Raw genomic sequence first — 12,631 nt, 5'->3', positions numbered from 1 at the left:
GGATCTCACTGGAGCTATGATCCCGTGATGGTTCCTTCTCTGTGGGTGTCCACTGCCCGCGCCGATACCCGTCGTGTGCTAGGGTTTTAGTTGTATTAGTGATGTTATATGTATAACACTATTAGGGATGTATTAGTGATAATATTCGACGATGTATGGATGCATGAGATGATTTACTTTTGCTTATTGAATGCATGCTAATTTGAGTCCTATAAGATATTTTGAAATATATATCTTGTGTTGCTCAAATAGGATATGTGCTTGCCCAAATGGCCGGTCATGTTTGCAGGTTACACCTCCGAGTGGCCTATGTTTTGTCGGAGTGTTGATTCATTTCCGTTCCGGCAAATTTCAGGCGCTCGATATGTCCTATTTTAGCAAAGGTCATGCCGGATTTTTCTGTGAATTTTGGCATGACTTGTGCTAGAAGATGTAGGAAATATCGAGTGCCCTGGATTTGTGTGTTGAGTATCCTGGTAGTTGTCTTTGATCTATTTTCAATTAATGTTTTAACTATGAACATAGTAAATGTCTGACGACGAAAAAGATTTCGGTATTTGCAAATACTGCACAGACGAGCGCGGCCTGTGCGACGGAATCTTCCTAGATGATGATAGGCGCTTCAACATCAAGCTGGACGAGAACTTCGAAGTGGATACAGTAAGTCACAATGACAAGTCTTTTTTCGTAATTAGGCATGACATTTGCTTCATTTGCTTCAACTTATAATTTAAGCATGACATTAAGCATGAAAAATCTTTTTTTTACTATTCTACTAGGGTATTCCCTGCCATGCAAGAGTTTTTGTATTGGATAAGATAGGTTTCAGTCGTACTATGGAGGAAAAGAAAGTTTACTTGAAGACCGAGCATGGTTATATTTTCCACGCAAAATTATACAATTCAGACAACTAGACATATTTTGGATGCAAAATATGGCGAGCACTATGCAAGACTTATACATTTGAGTCTGATATGGTTATCACCTTTGATATTCGTCCGGAATATGATATTGAAGGTAATACCGACATCTGGGTCGATGTGCAGACGCCTCCAGTTATACCATTATGTAAGTTTCTCAACCATATTTATGTCTTTGATATTGTTTATTCAAAAATAGTTGACAACTAATTTGTATTGTCAGCTTATTTCGGTGCAAGCAAACATATCCAGCGCTTGGTAGACAGGACCTACTACTGTCCCGAGGCTGAACTAAACTGCGAGGAGCTAAGTCATTATGTTTCATGGCTTGAGGATCTTGATACTGTCAAGACAATTTTTTTTCCTGCATTTAGAAATGTTAGTACTGAAAACGTGCGACCAATAGTGTTTGTAATGAAATACGGTCACATCTATTTAGGAAGGATGGTAAGATTTTTACTATTTGTCCTCAGTGCATCTTTTCCATACATTATTTTTGAAGCTAAACTTCATTGTTAAGTATGTTACCATACGATTTTCTTCAACAGGGACTCCCGATGAATATTGTGCCTTATGGGATCGAGACTAAAGGTACCATGAGTATTATTAGCTTATGGCCAAGATATCCTACAGATTATTTTAGTGCATTCAAGATTAGTGACGGATGCTTAATAGTGCAAGACTGGACCAAATGTATGATGGAGAAGCGTAGAGAAGTACTAGGGGGCAGCAAACAGATGCGCTACCCACGAGACAGGTTCATCTGCATGCTCCAACTTGATCAAGGAGGAGAGCTACACATGTTTTATGTTATTTTACCCGAGAGAGAGCAGCAGGAGTGATTAGCTAGCTAGAAATGAGTTTGAGGATGATGATGTGCTACACTATTACTATGATGATAAAATAGCTAGTGTTGGTGGTAATGACTATGATGATTATTATTAGCTAGTGTTAGTGGTGATTAAATAAATACTGTTGATGGTAATAACTATGATGATGATTAAATAGCTTGTGCTGGCGCATTAGATTCAAATGGAGGCAACATGTGGTGCACATCGAAAGTACTACTAGTTCAAACTGATCTAGTTTGGATTAGTAGTATACTTTTGACATGCACCACATATTGCCTCCACTTGAACCTAATCCACCTTCATTTGATACGCTGTTATGGACATAATGATGTAAACCTCATAACTGGTATTGTACCAATATTTGTACGATGGCGCATAAATACACTAAAAATAAAAAAATAAAAAAAAGAATACTAGTAGCGATGGAGAGAAAACACGCTGCCAGTAATTACATTAGCAGTAGCGTGAGAGTGAACAAACGCTGCAGCTATTTGTCCTAGCAGTAGCGCGTGCGGGCACGCGTTACTGCTAAGCAATAGCTGTAGCGTCTTATTAGTAGCGCACCTACCCGCGCTACTAGTAAGCACAAAACCAGCGCTACTGCTAGGGTTTTCCCTAGTAGTGTATCCGTGATCAATCTTCCGGGGACAAAAGCGCTCTGTGTCGGGCTGATGATTTCCGGTAAGATTCCTTTCAACCGATTAGCTAGCATCTTAGAGATGATCTTGTAGGCCACATTGCATAGACTAATCGGTCTAAATTGTGTAATACTAGTCGGTGCTGCCACTTTTGGAATCAACACTATTGTGGTACTATTCCATCCTTCTAGGATCGTACCTGTGTTTATTGCTTCCAACACTTCCTTCACCAGGTCCTCCTTAATCATACTCGAGCGAGATATAAAAGCTAGCTAGCAAGAAGACTTTCCCTTCTTTTCTGGGAGGGTGATCCAAAACTGTTTGTAAAAGACAGCATGTAATTCGTCCGGTCCAGGGGCCTTAAAATCTCCTATACTGAACAGTGCTCGACAGACATCCTCTTCAGTGAACAGAGCTAGAAGCACTTTGTTCATTTGCACCGAAACCTTAGGCACCACTTTTTGAATTACTTCCTCATTTGGAATGTTCACCTGCCAGGTAAACAAGTTAGTAAAACAAGTTTGTACAATCTTCTCCATTTCTGCTTGCCCTTCCTGCACCACTCCATTCTCATCTTGTAAGATCTTGATAGTATTCCTCTTCCTCCTAGCTGAGGCATACATGTGGAAAAAATTTGTGTTTCGATCACCATGTTTTAGCCAATTCGATCGGCCTCTCTGCACCCATTCAATTTCCTCCTATTCCAGCAGGTTCTCAATAACGAGAAGTATCTCCTTCTGCCTATCTATGGCTGCATCTGTAGCCGGTCCCCTTCTCAAATCCTCCAGCTCCGCCTTAAGGGCCGCCATCCTCTTTTTCGGTCTCTTCAACACTTCTCTATCCCACTGGTGCAGCTCCATGTGTACGGCATCGACTTTAGACTTGAAAGGCCCAATGCCTAGCATCGCAGCCCGTTGCCACGCCGTTCGTACCACCTCCTCCACCGTTTCCTCCTTTAGCCATCTTGCTTCAAACCTCCTTTTAGTTCCCCCTCGGTCTGCTATGCTCCGCATAAAATTCCGTATTCACCACTAAGGGTCGATGATCAGACTTCGTCATTTCCCCATTCAGCACTCCTACATGCGGGAAAAGGGTATTCCACCATGAGTTGCAAAACCGCTTTATCCAGTCGTTCCTTGATCCGACCTCTGATCCAAGTAAAACTATCCCCCGAGGCCCCCATATCATCTAGGTCGCAATCAGCCAGAGCATCTCTAAACCCTTGCATCTGTCTCTGCTCCCGAGCTGCTCCCCCTTCTTCTCATGTGAGAAAAGGATCTCATTAAAATCTCCGAATACCATCCAGGGAACATCCATAACCTGGTGTAGCGATCTAAGATAGTCCCATGATTTATGCTTATTCTCTCTTGCCGGTTCTCAGTAGAATCATGTACATCTCCACTTCTTCCCATCATCAATCATGACATCAATGAAATTACTCGTCACATCAATTTTTGTAATATTCATCTCGCGTCTCCAAAACATCACAAGACCCCCCGCCCTACCATCACTCGGGTCGACCAGCCTCTCCTAGAACCCTAACTTTGTCATCAACTTCTCCGCCCCTGCGTGAGACAGATGTGCCTCTGACAGAAAAAGCACCTCTAGACCTCCAGAAGTGCCCGAACTGCTCGGGACTAACACATCCCGCGGCAGTTCCACCCTAAAAGTATCATTGGGCCTGGCGGTCCCCCGAACCAGGGGCCGCCAATGTTGCCAAGTCCATAGAAACTGTCCCGTCCACCTTATGCCTCTTGCTTCCCTGCGAGCTTGTGTCATCCTTCCCCTCCTCCCCTCCTTTTATGCTTGCTTCCTTCGATTCCAGCCGCCCCCCCCCCCCTTTGCAATTAGTTAACAGAAGCTGTGTTCCTTCCCCCTGATCCTTCTCTTCAAACTTCAACCTTCTTTTAAATGACCCTGCAGGTTGGGCTTCAGTAGGGTTTTTGACCGGGCTACTACCCGTGCTACGCAGATCCTCATCATACCTATCTTTTGCAGTCTGGTTCCTCCAAGCTCCCCCACCTCGCCCTCCTCTTCCTCCCCGAGTATTCCATGTGCCTCTCTCCTCCTGGCATGTTTGCGCCCAATGTTCATCTCTTCTAAACTCCGGAGTAATTAACGAGATAGGGTAAATTATAGCACTTTCGTCATGGACACCATTACCATGCTCCTTAGCGACATGACTAACCAGGCCACAAACACCACAAAATATGGGCATCTTCTCATACTCAAACTCAAAATACACCTTCTTCTGCCTTAGTGTAAGGCTTGCACATCTCATCAGTGGCTTCCGCACGTCCAACGTGACTCTCACTCGAATCCCTCCTCTTGGCCCTTGACTGACCGCTCCTCCACACGCACCACTTCCCCTGCCTTTTTCGCTAATTGCCTAGCAATACTAGTAGTTCTCATCTTCTCCTTCAGCCCCATCACCCTCATCCAGACCTGGTAAGTATTGAGTTCAATCTCATTCACCTCCGGCCACCCATCATATGGGACCAGCAGTACCAGGCAGTTTCTGAATATCCACGGACCTTCGTTCATCACCCTCTCCCAATCTCCCAAGCAACTCATCTGTACCGCAAACAGGTTATCCTCAATTGCTCTAAACTCCACTTCTTGCTCCAGGTTCCACGCCGATCTCATATTGTCGTAGAAGGAACCATGACTGAACTTTTTGTTTGTATGGACCCTAGCCAACGCCATGAATTCAGCATCCTTCTCTAGCTCTTCCAGATCTTCCTCTAGTACCACGTCTTCCTCCTCCCCCCTGAGATTCATATACTTAAGCTTATCATTCAACGAATCTTCATGCGACACCCTGGCTCCATCCATCGAACCTTCCGACCCCAGGTCTCCCTTTCCCTTCCTCTTCCCTCCCTCTCGCTCCACCGTCTTCCGCCCATTGACCCTAGATGTGGACGAGTCCGCGCTTGCCATGATCTTCCCGCCTAGGGTTGTTGTCCCTCCTTGCTCTGCCCTTCTGGATCAAGAGAACCCTGCCGGACTAGAAGCCCGATCGGGATCGGATCTAGTCTCGCCGTGTTCCCGCGGTCTCCTCGGCCGCCGCCTAGGAGAAGGAAACCCTAATGGGTACGTGACGTTAGGGATTCTGCTATAGAGAATAAATGTTTAATTAGACACTTCTCTCGTAAATAACCACCCGTACTTAAAAAACTTGGTTTATTTTACTAAACACCTCCCTACAAGGCCATTGAATCTAAGATCTAACCCGAGAGCATGGGAGAGATTCAACGGCCGAGATGGCCCGGGAGCATGGGAGCATGTCTCCCATGTCTGCACGTGGTACTCTTCCCTTTGCTTCCGCTTACAGTTTCTTTCCACACACTTCCCATCCCCATGCCCCTCTGATCCCGCGCCGCTCCGCTCCGCTCCGGCATTCCGCCCCCGATCAGCACCGCCGCTCGATCCAATCCCAAAATCATGGCGCTCAGCCTCATGCCCCCTTCAAGCATTGCCCTTCTCACCCCACGGGGTCGCGTCAGAGCCGGGTCAGCGGCGCGGCTGCCGCCGCCGGTGTTCAGGGTCCACGCCGCCTCCTCTTCAAGAAGGCGCAGTGGTGGGAGGAGGCGGCTGACCGTCGTGGCAGCCACGGAGGAGGAGGGTCCCGCAGCGGCGGCGGGGAGGATGAACCTCAACGAGTACATGGTCGCCGTCGACCGCCCGCTAGGCCTCCGCTTCGCGCTCGCCGTCGACGGCCGCGTCTTCGTGCACTCTCTCAAGAGAGGGGTAAAGCTTCTACCTTGTAACGTTATTCTTTCTGTTCCTCACTTCCCTTCAGTTGATCTTTACCACTCGAATTGCCACTAATCTACGCTAGAGGGATACTGATTACTGACAGAATACTGCCAACTTGCCAAAATAGCAGAGCTTTTTTTTTTTTTGAGAATGAGAATGAGCAGAGCTGAGCTGTTTCTTTGCATTTATCTTTGTGAATGAGCTATCTCTCTGAACTGTGTGCTATGACCATTTCTGATTTGGAAGGTTTTTGCAAATTTACTAACTGTTGTGTGCTGCTGCAGGGAAATGCAGAGAAGTCGCGGATCATAATGGTTGGGGACACTCTCAAGAAGGCAGGCACTGTCCACAACGAGGGTCTTGTTAGCATAAAAGACCTAGGTGACACGGAGTATGGCACTAGTAAAGTTTCTATTGCTGAAACCTTCTTTGTATTCTTCAAGTATCATAGAAAAATCGTTGTGCTAGATAAGAGGTTTTCTTTTTGATATTACCTATGTTATCCTGTATATCTGTTGCAACCTAGAGCAAAATATGTGGTGTCAACTCATAACTGTATGGCATCTCAAAACTATGTCGTGCGGGCATACTTTAACCATAATACTCCCTCCATCTTAAAAAGGAGCGCATCTTAGCAGCAATTCGCATTTGAAGGAGTTTTTTATTATAAAGGATGAGTGGTTGATTAGGCACCCATGCTTCGGAGGCACTTATGCATTTAACTAGTACCAGTTGATATTTAATAAATCATCTAAGCACCTACAAAGAGATGCTTGCATTGTAGGAGATAGGATTTGTAGGTGAGTAATGATGTGGCGAAACTGAGTCGCACATAAGCACTTTGCATTGTGCATGCTCCAACTGTACCATTCCATCGAAACACTAGTGGTTTCAACATCCTTAATTAAACTTACTAATGTTGAATCTCTGAAAGTAGGATGTAACTAGTGGTCACTCTTAGAAGTTTGAACTTGCACTTATTTGTTTGGTATGTTTTCTGTAATGTATCTGCAGGATGGTTCTAAAACAAAAGTCAGGACCATGCAATCTTGTCCTTGAAAGGCCAGTTGCGCCTTATCCAATACACCAGTTGCATCAAAATGAAGATTATCATATCCTATTTAACAGAGGGAGGGTTTCTCTTCCGACCTGGAATAGTGCTATGTTGTCCTCAAAGCTGAATAAATCATCTCCACGAAATGGGAAATCTGGTTTTGCTGTATTTTCCCCAAGGCTACTAAGTTCCCAAGGATGGGCGCTTTTATCTAGTGAGAAAGATGGACTCAATAGGAAGAGTACGAACCTTGCAAATTGGATGAGTGAGATTGTTGGCTTTTACTCTGATGAGGATGACATGGATGCTGAATGGGCACATGGTAGTTTTCCTTTGGAGGAGTACATTAAAGCCCTAGACCGTGCTAAAGGTGAACTGTACTATAATCATTCACTTGGTATGCAATACAGCAAGGTCGGTAAATAATTCTTTATCCTCTTCTTCTTTTGCTATGTATACTACATGAAGTGATGAAGGTGCTATGCATTTCCTTTCAAGATTTTAGGACTAGTCTGTCAATCAGCATAGCAATCTTTGAATATTCGATGTATTTTGTCACAGATTACTGAGAAAATATATGTTGGATCATGCATACAAACACAAAAGGATGTGAAGATGTTATCAGAGACGGTGGTAGGTTCACTGACATAGCACAATGAACAGAAATCTTATTTGTTCAATTTGTACCTGGCCTTTTACCATTCAGTTAAGTTTCTGATATTTTAAAAGGCACCAGGGTATTACTTCTGTCCTGAATTTCCAAAGTGAAAGTGAGCGCATTAATTGGGGAATAAATTCCGAGGCAATCAACGATTCTTGTCGTCAGAACAACATCTTGATGATTAACTACCCTATCCGGTAGGATTTTATTTTTCTCACTAGTAGATCAGAATGAAAAACTTAGTTGATTAGAGTGCCTTGCAGTAGCAACAGTGGACGTGCTTAAATATATTATAATATCACTGAGTAAAAGAAATATTTATTCTTGTTGTCAGAATAACATCTTAATGATTAGCAGCAGTCTTTTTCCTGTTAAAAGAGATATTTATTCTTCCTTTATTTTGTAGTTACAGTAAGTAGGGTTATGTAGATACCTGCTAGTATAGTATGTAATGTTCAGCATTATCTCTATAGTATCCCTTCTGTTTGATAACTGTTGCACTTTCCTGTTTAGGAAATAAACATCACTGCTATATAGTTGGCACTTCTATTTTTATTGTTGGAATCTGTTGTCATTGAACTATAGATGCCCTCTATTTTTATTGTTTTCAGAGAGGTGGATTCCATGGACCTGAGAAAGAAGCTTCCTTTTTCTGTTGGTCTTCTTTTGCGCCTAATAAGGAAGAACTACCGTATATATGTGACTTGTACCACTGGATATGATAGATCACCAGCATGTGTGATTGCATATCTACATTGGGTTCAAGATACACCTCTTCATATTGCTCACAAGTTCATCACTGGGTTGCATTCATGTAGACCTGACAGGTAGTTTTATATGACATAGTTTTCTTAATTTTAGGGAATTAACCCAACAAATAAGAGCAGTCTGGTTCTTATTTCCACTGTCTTGGTTACTGTGGCTATTGTTTTGGGAGCTTAAAGTTTCATTTGAATACACAGAGCTGCAATTGTTTGGGCAACTTGGGATCTCATTGCATTAGTTGAAAATGGAAGACATGATGGCACTCCTACACATTCAGTGTGCTTTGTTTGGAACAATGGTCGGGAGGTAAGTTCGTTCATGACAGAATGTATCCAGAATGTTCCCTAAAAAAAGTATCCGGAATGTATCATTGAGCAGTGCTTTTGGTGTGAAATTATTGGGTTAATTTCTATCTTCCTCTTGATAATCACTAACCTGACGGAATTGAATGCTATGCATTTTCTCCAGGGTGAGGACGTGGAATTGGTGGGGGATTTTACAAGTAACTGGAAAGACAAATTAAAGTGCAACCACAAGGGTGGATCCAGATATGAAGCTGAAGTTCGACTTCGACATGGAAAGTAAGCTGTCGATTATTTGATTCTGAAAAAAAAATCAGTAACGAGATTCATCAGTGCCTTGGAGTTGGTATTATACGAGAATATTGCAGAGAGATGCCATCTTTCTATCTTGGTTCAACTTATGATCAATTTTCGTGTGATACTTTAGAGTTATCCACAAGTAACTAACCCATACTGGTTCAGGTACTACTACAAGTTCATAGTTGGGGGTAATTGGAGGCACTCGAGTTCGTTGCCGTCAGAGACAGATGAACACGGAAACGTCAACAATGTGATCAGAGTCGGTGACATCGCCCGGATTCGTCCTGCTCCCAGCCAATTGCAGATAAAGGTACACAACCTGCCTATTTTTACGCTAATTAGACAGATATCCTCATAGTTTCATTTCTCGATCAAACCATGCCTGCTTTTCTAATGCACATGTTTGTGTAGACATCTGTATTATATGATAATAAAATGTGATCCCTCTCATGGCAGGATCCATCTGTTGTTAAGGTGATAGAGAGGGCACTGACGGAGGATGAGCGGTTTTCGCTGGCCTTCGCGGCACGCCTCATGGCGTTTGCAATCTGCCCAATCAGATTGGCTCCAAAGCAGTAGGCATGCCATCCCAACCCAACTCCCGATTCCGTAGTTTACATAAACCTCATGAACAGAGAGCAATCGCTTCGCACTGTATGCTCGTTGAAATCAAACATGGTTGGGCACAATGTATATCTCTTGTAGTTCTATGAGCTATACCTGAAATGAACTTTCACTCTGGGCCTTTGGGTTGTTCACTCTAAACGGAATAGGTAAAATAACTAACCCTCCAGTACTTTGCTGGAGGCTCTCCCTGTCTCAAGGTAAGAAATTGCCTCTGTAACCCTTTGGGTCGACTATCGGCTTTACCTTCCCGGATCCCGGACTCCTGAGATAAGGGTTGAACTTCGCCAAGACAGATCCATGAGAAGTGTGACCTGAAGATTCAGTGTGCTGAAGATAACCGGTTTTGGCTAAGAAAGTAGTAATAACGATTGCCGTACAATTAAGGTATTAATTACAAATAAACACAACAGCTGCTGTGGTGTAGTGGTTATCACGTCAGTCTTACACACTGAAGGTCTCCAGTTCGATCCTGGGCAGCAGCAAATACCCATTTTTTTCTTTTTTTTTTACCATAGTCATCTGGGAATTTTTTGCATGTCAATGATAATATAGCAGGACGAAATGATTGATTAAATTATTATTTATCTCTCCATTAACAAACTAGCTTTAGTTCCACTTTCTTTCTTTGTTACGTTCTATCTATACTTTGGTGCTTTGGGTGCACATGCGAACATATTTGTTATGGAGATTGAATTGAACTACTAATACATTGAAAGGAAATCGCGGACCAACAACAAAAGATTACGTATCATACTTATGCTCTACTAATCATATTGCTAGACCATCATTTGTATTGTTTGAATATGTCATGTGCTACCGTCTCCTAGTGGCTGCACCCATAAGACAAAGTCTCCCACGCCTTTACATGTTGATGTTGAAGTGAGAATACCCATTTTTTTCTTTTTTTTTTACCATAGTCATCTGGGAATTTTTTGCATGTCAATGATAATATAGCAGGACGAAATGATTGATTAAATTATTATTTATCTCTCCATTAACAAACTAGCTTTAGTTCCACTTTCTTTCTTTGTTACGTTCTATCTATACTTTGGTGCTTTGGGTGCACATGCGAACATATTTGTTATGGAGATTGAATTGAACTACTAATACATTGAAAGGAAATCGCGGACCAACAACAAAAGATTACGTATCATACTTATGCTCTACTAATCATATTGCTAGACCATCATTTGTATTGTTTGAATATGTCATGTGCTACCGTCTCCTAGTGGCTGCACCCATAAGACAAAGTCTCCCACGCCTTTACATGTTGATGTTGAAGTGAGCACCATGTATGGACTCGATATGTGGCCTACAAGAAGTTGAAAACTCCAAGGCCTCGTACAATATTAGATGCTTATGGGGTGCTTAAAAAAGATAAACCAGGGTTTTCTAAAGCACAAGTGCCTATTTCTTTAGGAGAGACGCTTAATTAAGCGCTTATCCTCTACAAATAAGCGCCAATGCTTAAAGAAAGATTGCTTGGTTTTCTAAAGCACAAGTGCCTATTTCTCTAGGAGAGACGCTTAATTAAGCGCTTATCCTCTACAAATAAGCGCCAATGCTTAAAGAAAGATTGCTTTATTTCTCTAAGCACCTCTTCTAGCCGTCTTGCATTGTGCAAGGCCTAATACGGTTAGAAACGACATCATTTTAACAATTCCATATAACCTAATACAATGGCACACTCGCACTCGGATCTGAGCCTCCCAGCACTAACCCCGTTTAGTTAGCTAGTTCCCAAACATATTGAGGCGCCCATTTTACCGAAAAAGGGTTTCCCCCCGCTTTGTATTCCAAAGCAAACCACCATGATACATATTGCAATGCTGGGGCGAGCAGCACATCAAGCCCAAAGAAAAAGAAAAAGAAATAAATGTCAACAACGGCAGCTCGACAAAGCGCGGCAGACCCACGACCGCTGCGCCCTCCGGATACAAACCACCACAGCCCGAGGCTCCGATCTACCGCGAACTAAGCAGCACCTCCAAGAAAGGATGCGACGCCGACGACGCTGCTGCCCGGACAAGTCCTCGGGTTTCCCCCAGTACGCGGAGGGAGGTGGGGGATAGCTACTCCCGACACCCTCCAGGAAGGGATAGTGGCACCTGCCGGTGTCACCGCATCGGAGCCGGACGAACCGGCAAGGATTTCTCCCGCACGCCAAACTCCACCGGCCAATCGGAGCCGGCCAGCCAAACCACCGCCCAACCATGCGCCATCACGGTTGCGCCGCCACCAACACCGTCTCGATGCGAGCACCACCACGAGGCCAAGAAGACCAGAGAGAAGATCCAAGCGACGGGAGCAGCAGCACCGAGGCCGACCGGGAGGGAACCACCTCCACCGCCGTCGTGCGGGAGGGTCGCGCCTCCGGCACCATCGCGGTAGCCGTCCGGACACGGCAGCGGGGCATACCAGGCCACCCCTGGCCCGGCCAGGCCCGAAAATGGGCCCGCTAAGCCCCGCCGGCCATGCTGCAGCAGGCTGGCGTCGACGCCACTAGCCCCCGCCGATCATCACCGCTCGCCACCGCTTCCTGATGGCCACGCCAACGCCACGCCAGGCGCCGGCCCGCCCAGGCCCAGATGGGGCCCGAAGGGCCCAGATCTGGGTCGGGCGGGCGCTGCCAGCCCGCGCCGCCGCACAGGACCGCCGCCGCCTGAAGACACCACCCGGAGCGCTCCGTCCCGCGCCGGAGAAACCCTAGACGGGTAAGGGCCAGGGGCCGCCGCCGCCAACGTCGCCCGGGCC

The 12,631-nt window shown here is 44.8% G+C and overlaps 1 protein-coding gene and 1 non-coding gene across 3 annotated transcripts; both read left to right on the top strand.

Moving 5' to 3' along the window:
* The first annotated feature begins 5,748 nt into the window (after positions 1-5,748).
* LOC123070392 (phosphoglucan phosphatase LSF1, chloroplastic) lies at positions 5,749-10,008 on the top strand. 2 transcript variants are annotated; one of them, XM_044493609.1, is made up of 10 exons: positions 5,749-6,159; positions 6,453-6,559; positions 7,183-7,636; positions 7,784-7,855; positions 7,959-8,080; positions 8,495-8,710; positions 8,846-8,954; positions 9,117-9,229; positions 9,413-9,560; positions 9,707-10,008. In XM_044493609.1, the coding sequence occupies exons 1-10, from the start codon at positions 5,854-5,856 to the stop codon at positions 9,827-9,829; spliced, it is 1,770 nt and encodes a 589-aa protein (XP_044349544.1). In that variant the 5' UTR covers positions 5,749-5,853; the 3' UTR covers positions 9,830-10,008. The 2 variants fall into 2 exon arrangements, with proteins under 2 accessions (XP_044349544.1, XP_044349549.1); XM_044493614.1 differs by lacking the exon at positions 5,749-6,159 and having other exon boundaries at positions 6,471-6,570.
* A 278-nt stretch (positions 10,009-10,286) lies between these two features.
* On the top strand, positions 10,287-10,359 carry TRNAV-UAC (transfer RNA valine (anticodon UAC)). The gene has a single exon. It is a non-coding gene; the product is annotated as a tRNA-Val (tRNA).
* Positions 10,360-12,631: the final 2,272 nt, after the last annotated feature.

The sequence above is a fragment of the Triticum aestivum genome, chromosome 1A (genome assembly GCF_018294505.1).
Source record: "Triticum aestivum cultivar Chinese Spring chromosome 1A, IWGSC CS RefSeq v2.1, whole genome shotgun sequence".
Taxonomy (NCBI): Eukaryota; Viridiplantae; Streptophyta; class Magnoliopsida; order Poales; family Poaceae; genus Triticum; species Triticum aestivum.
This window is presented reverse-complemented; position numbering and strand designations above follow the sequence as displayed.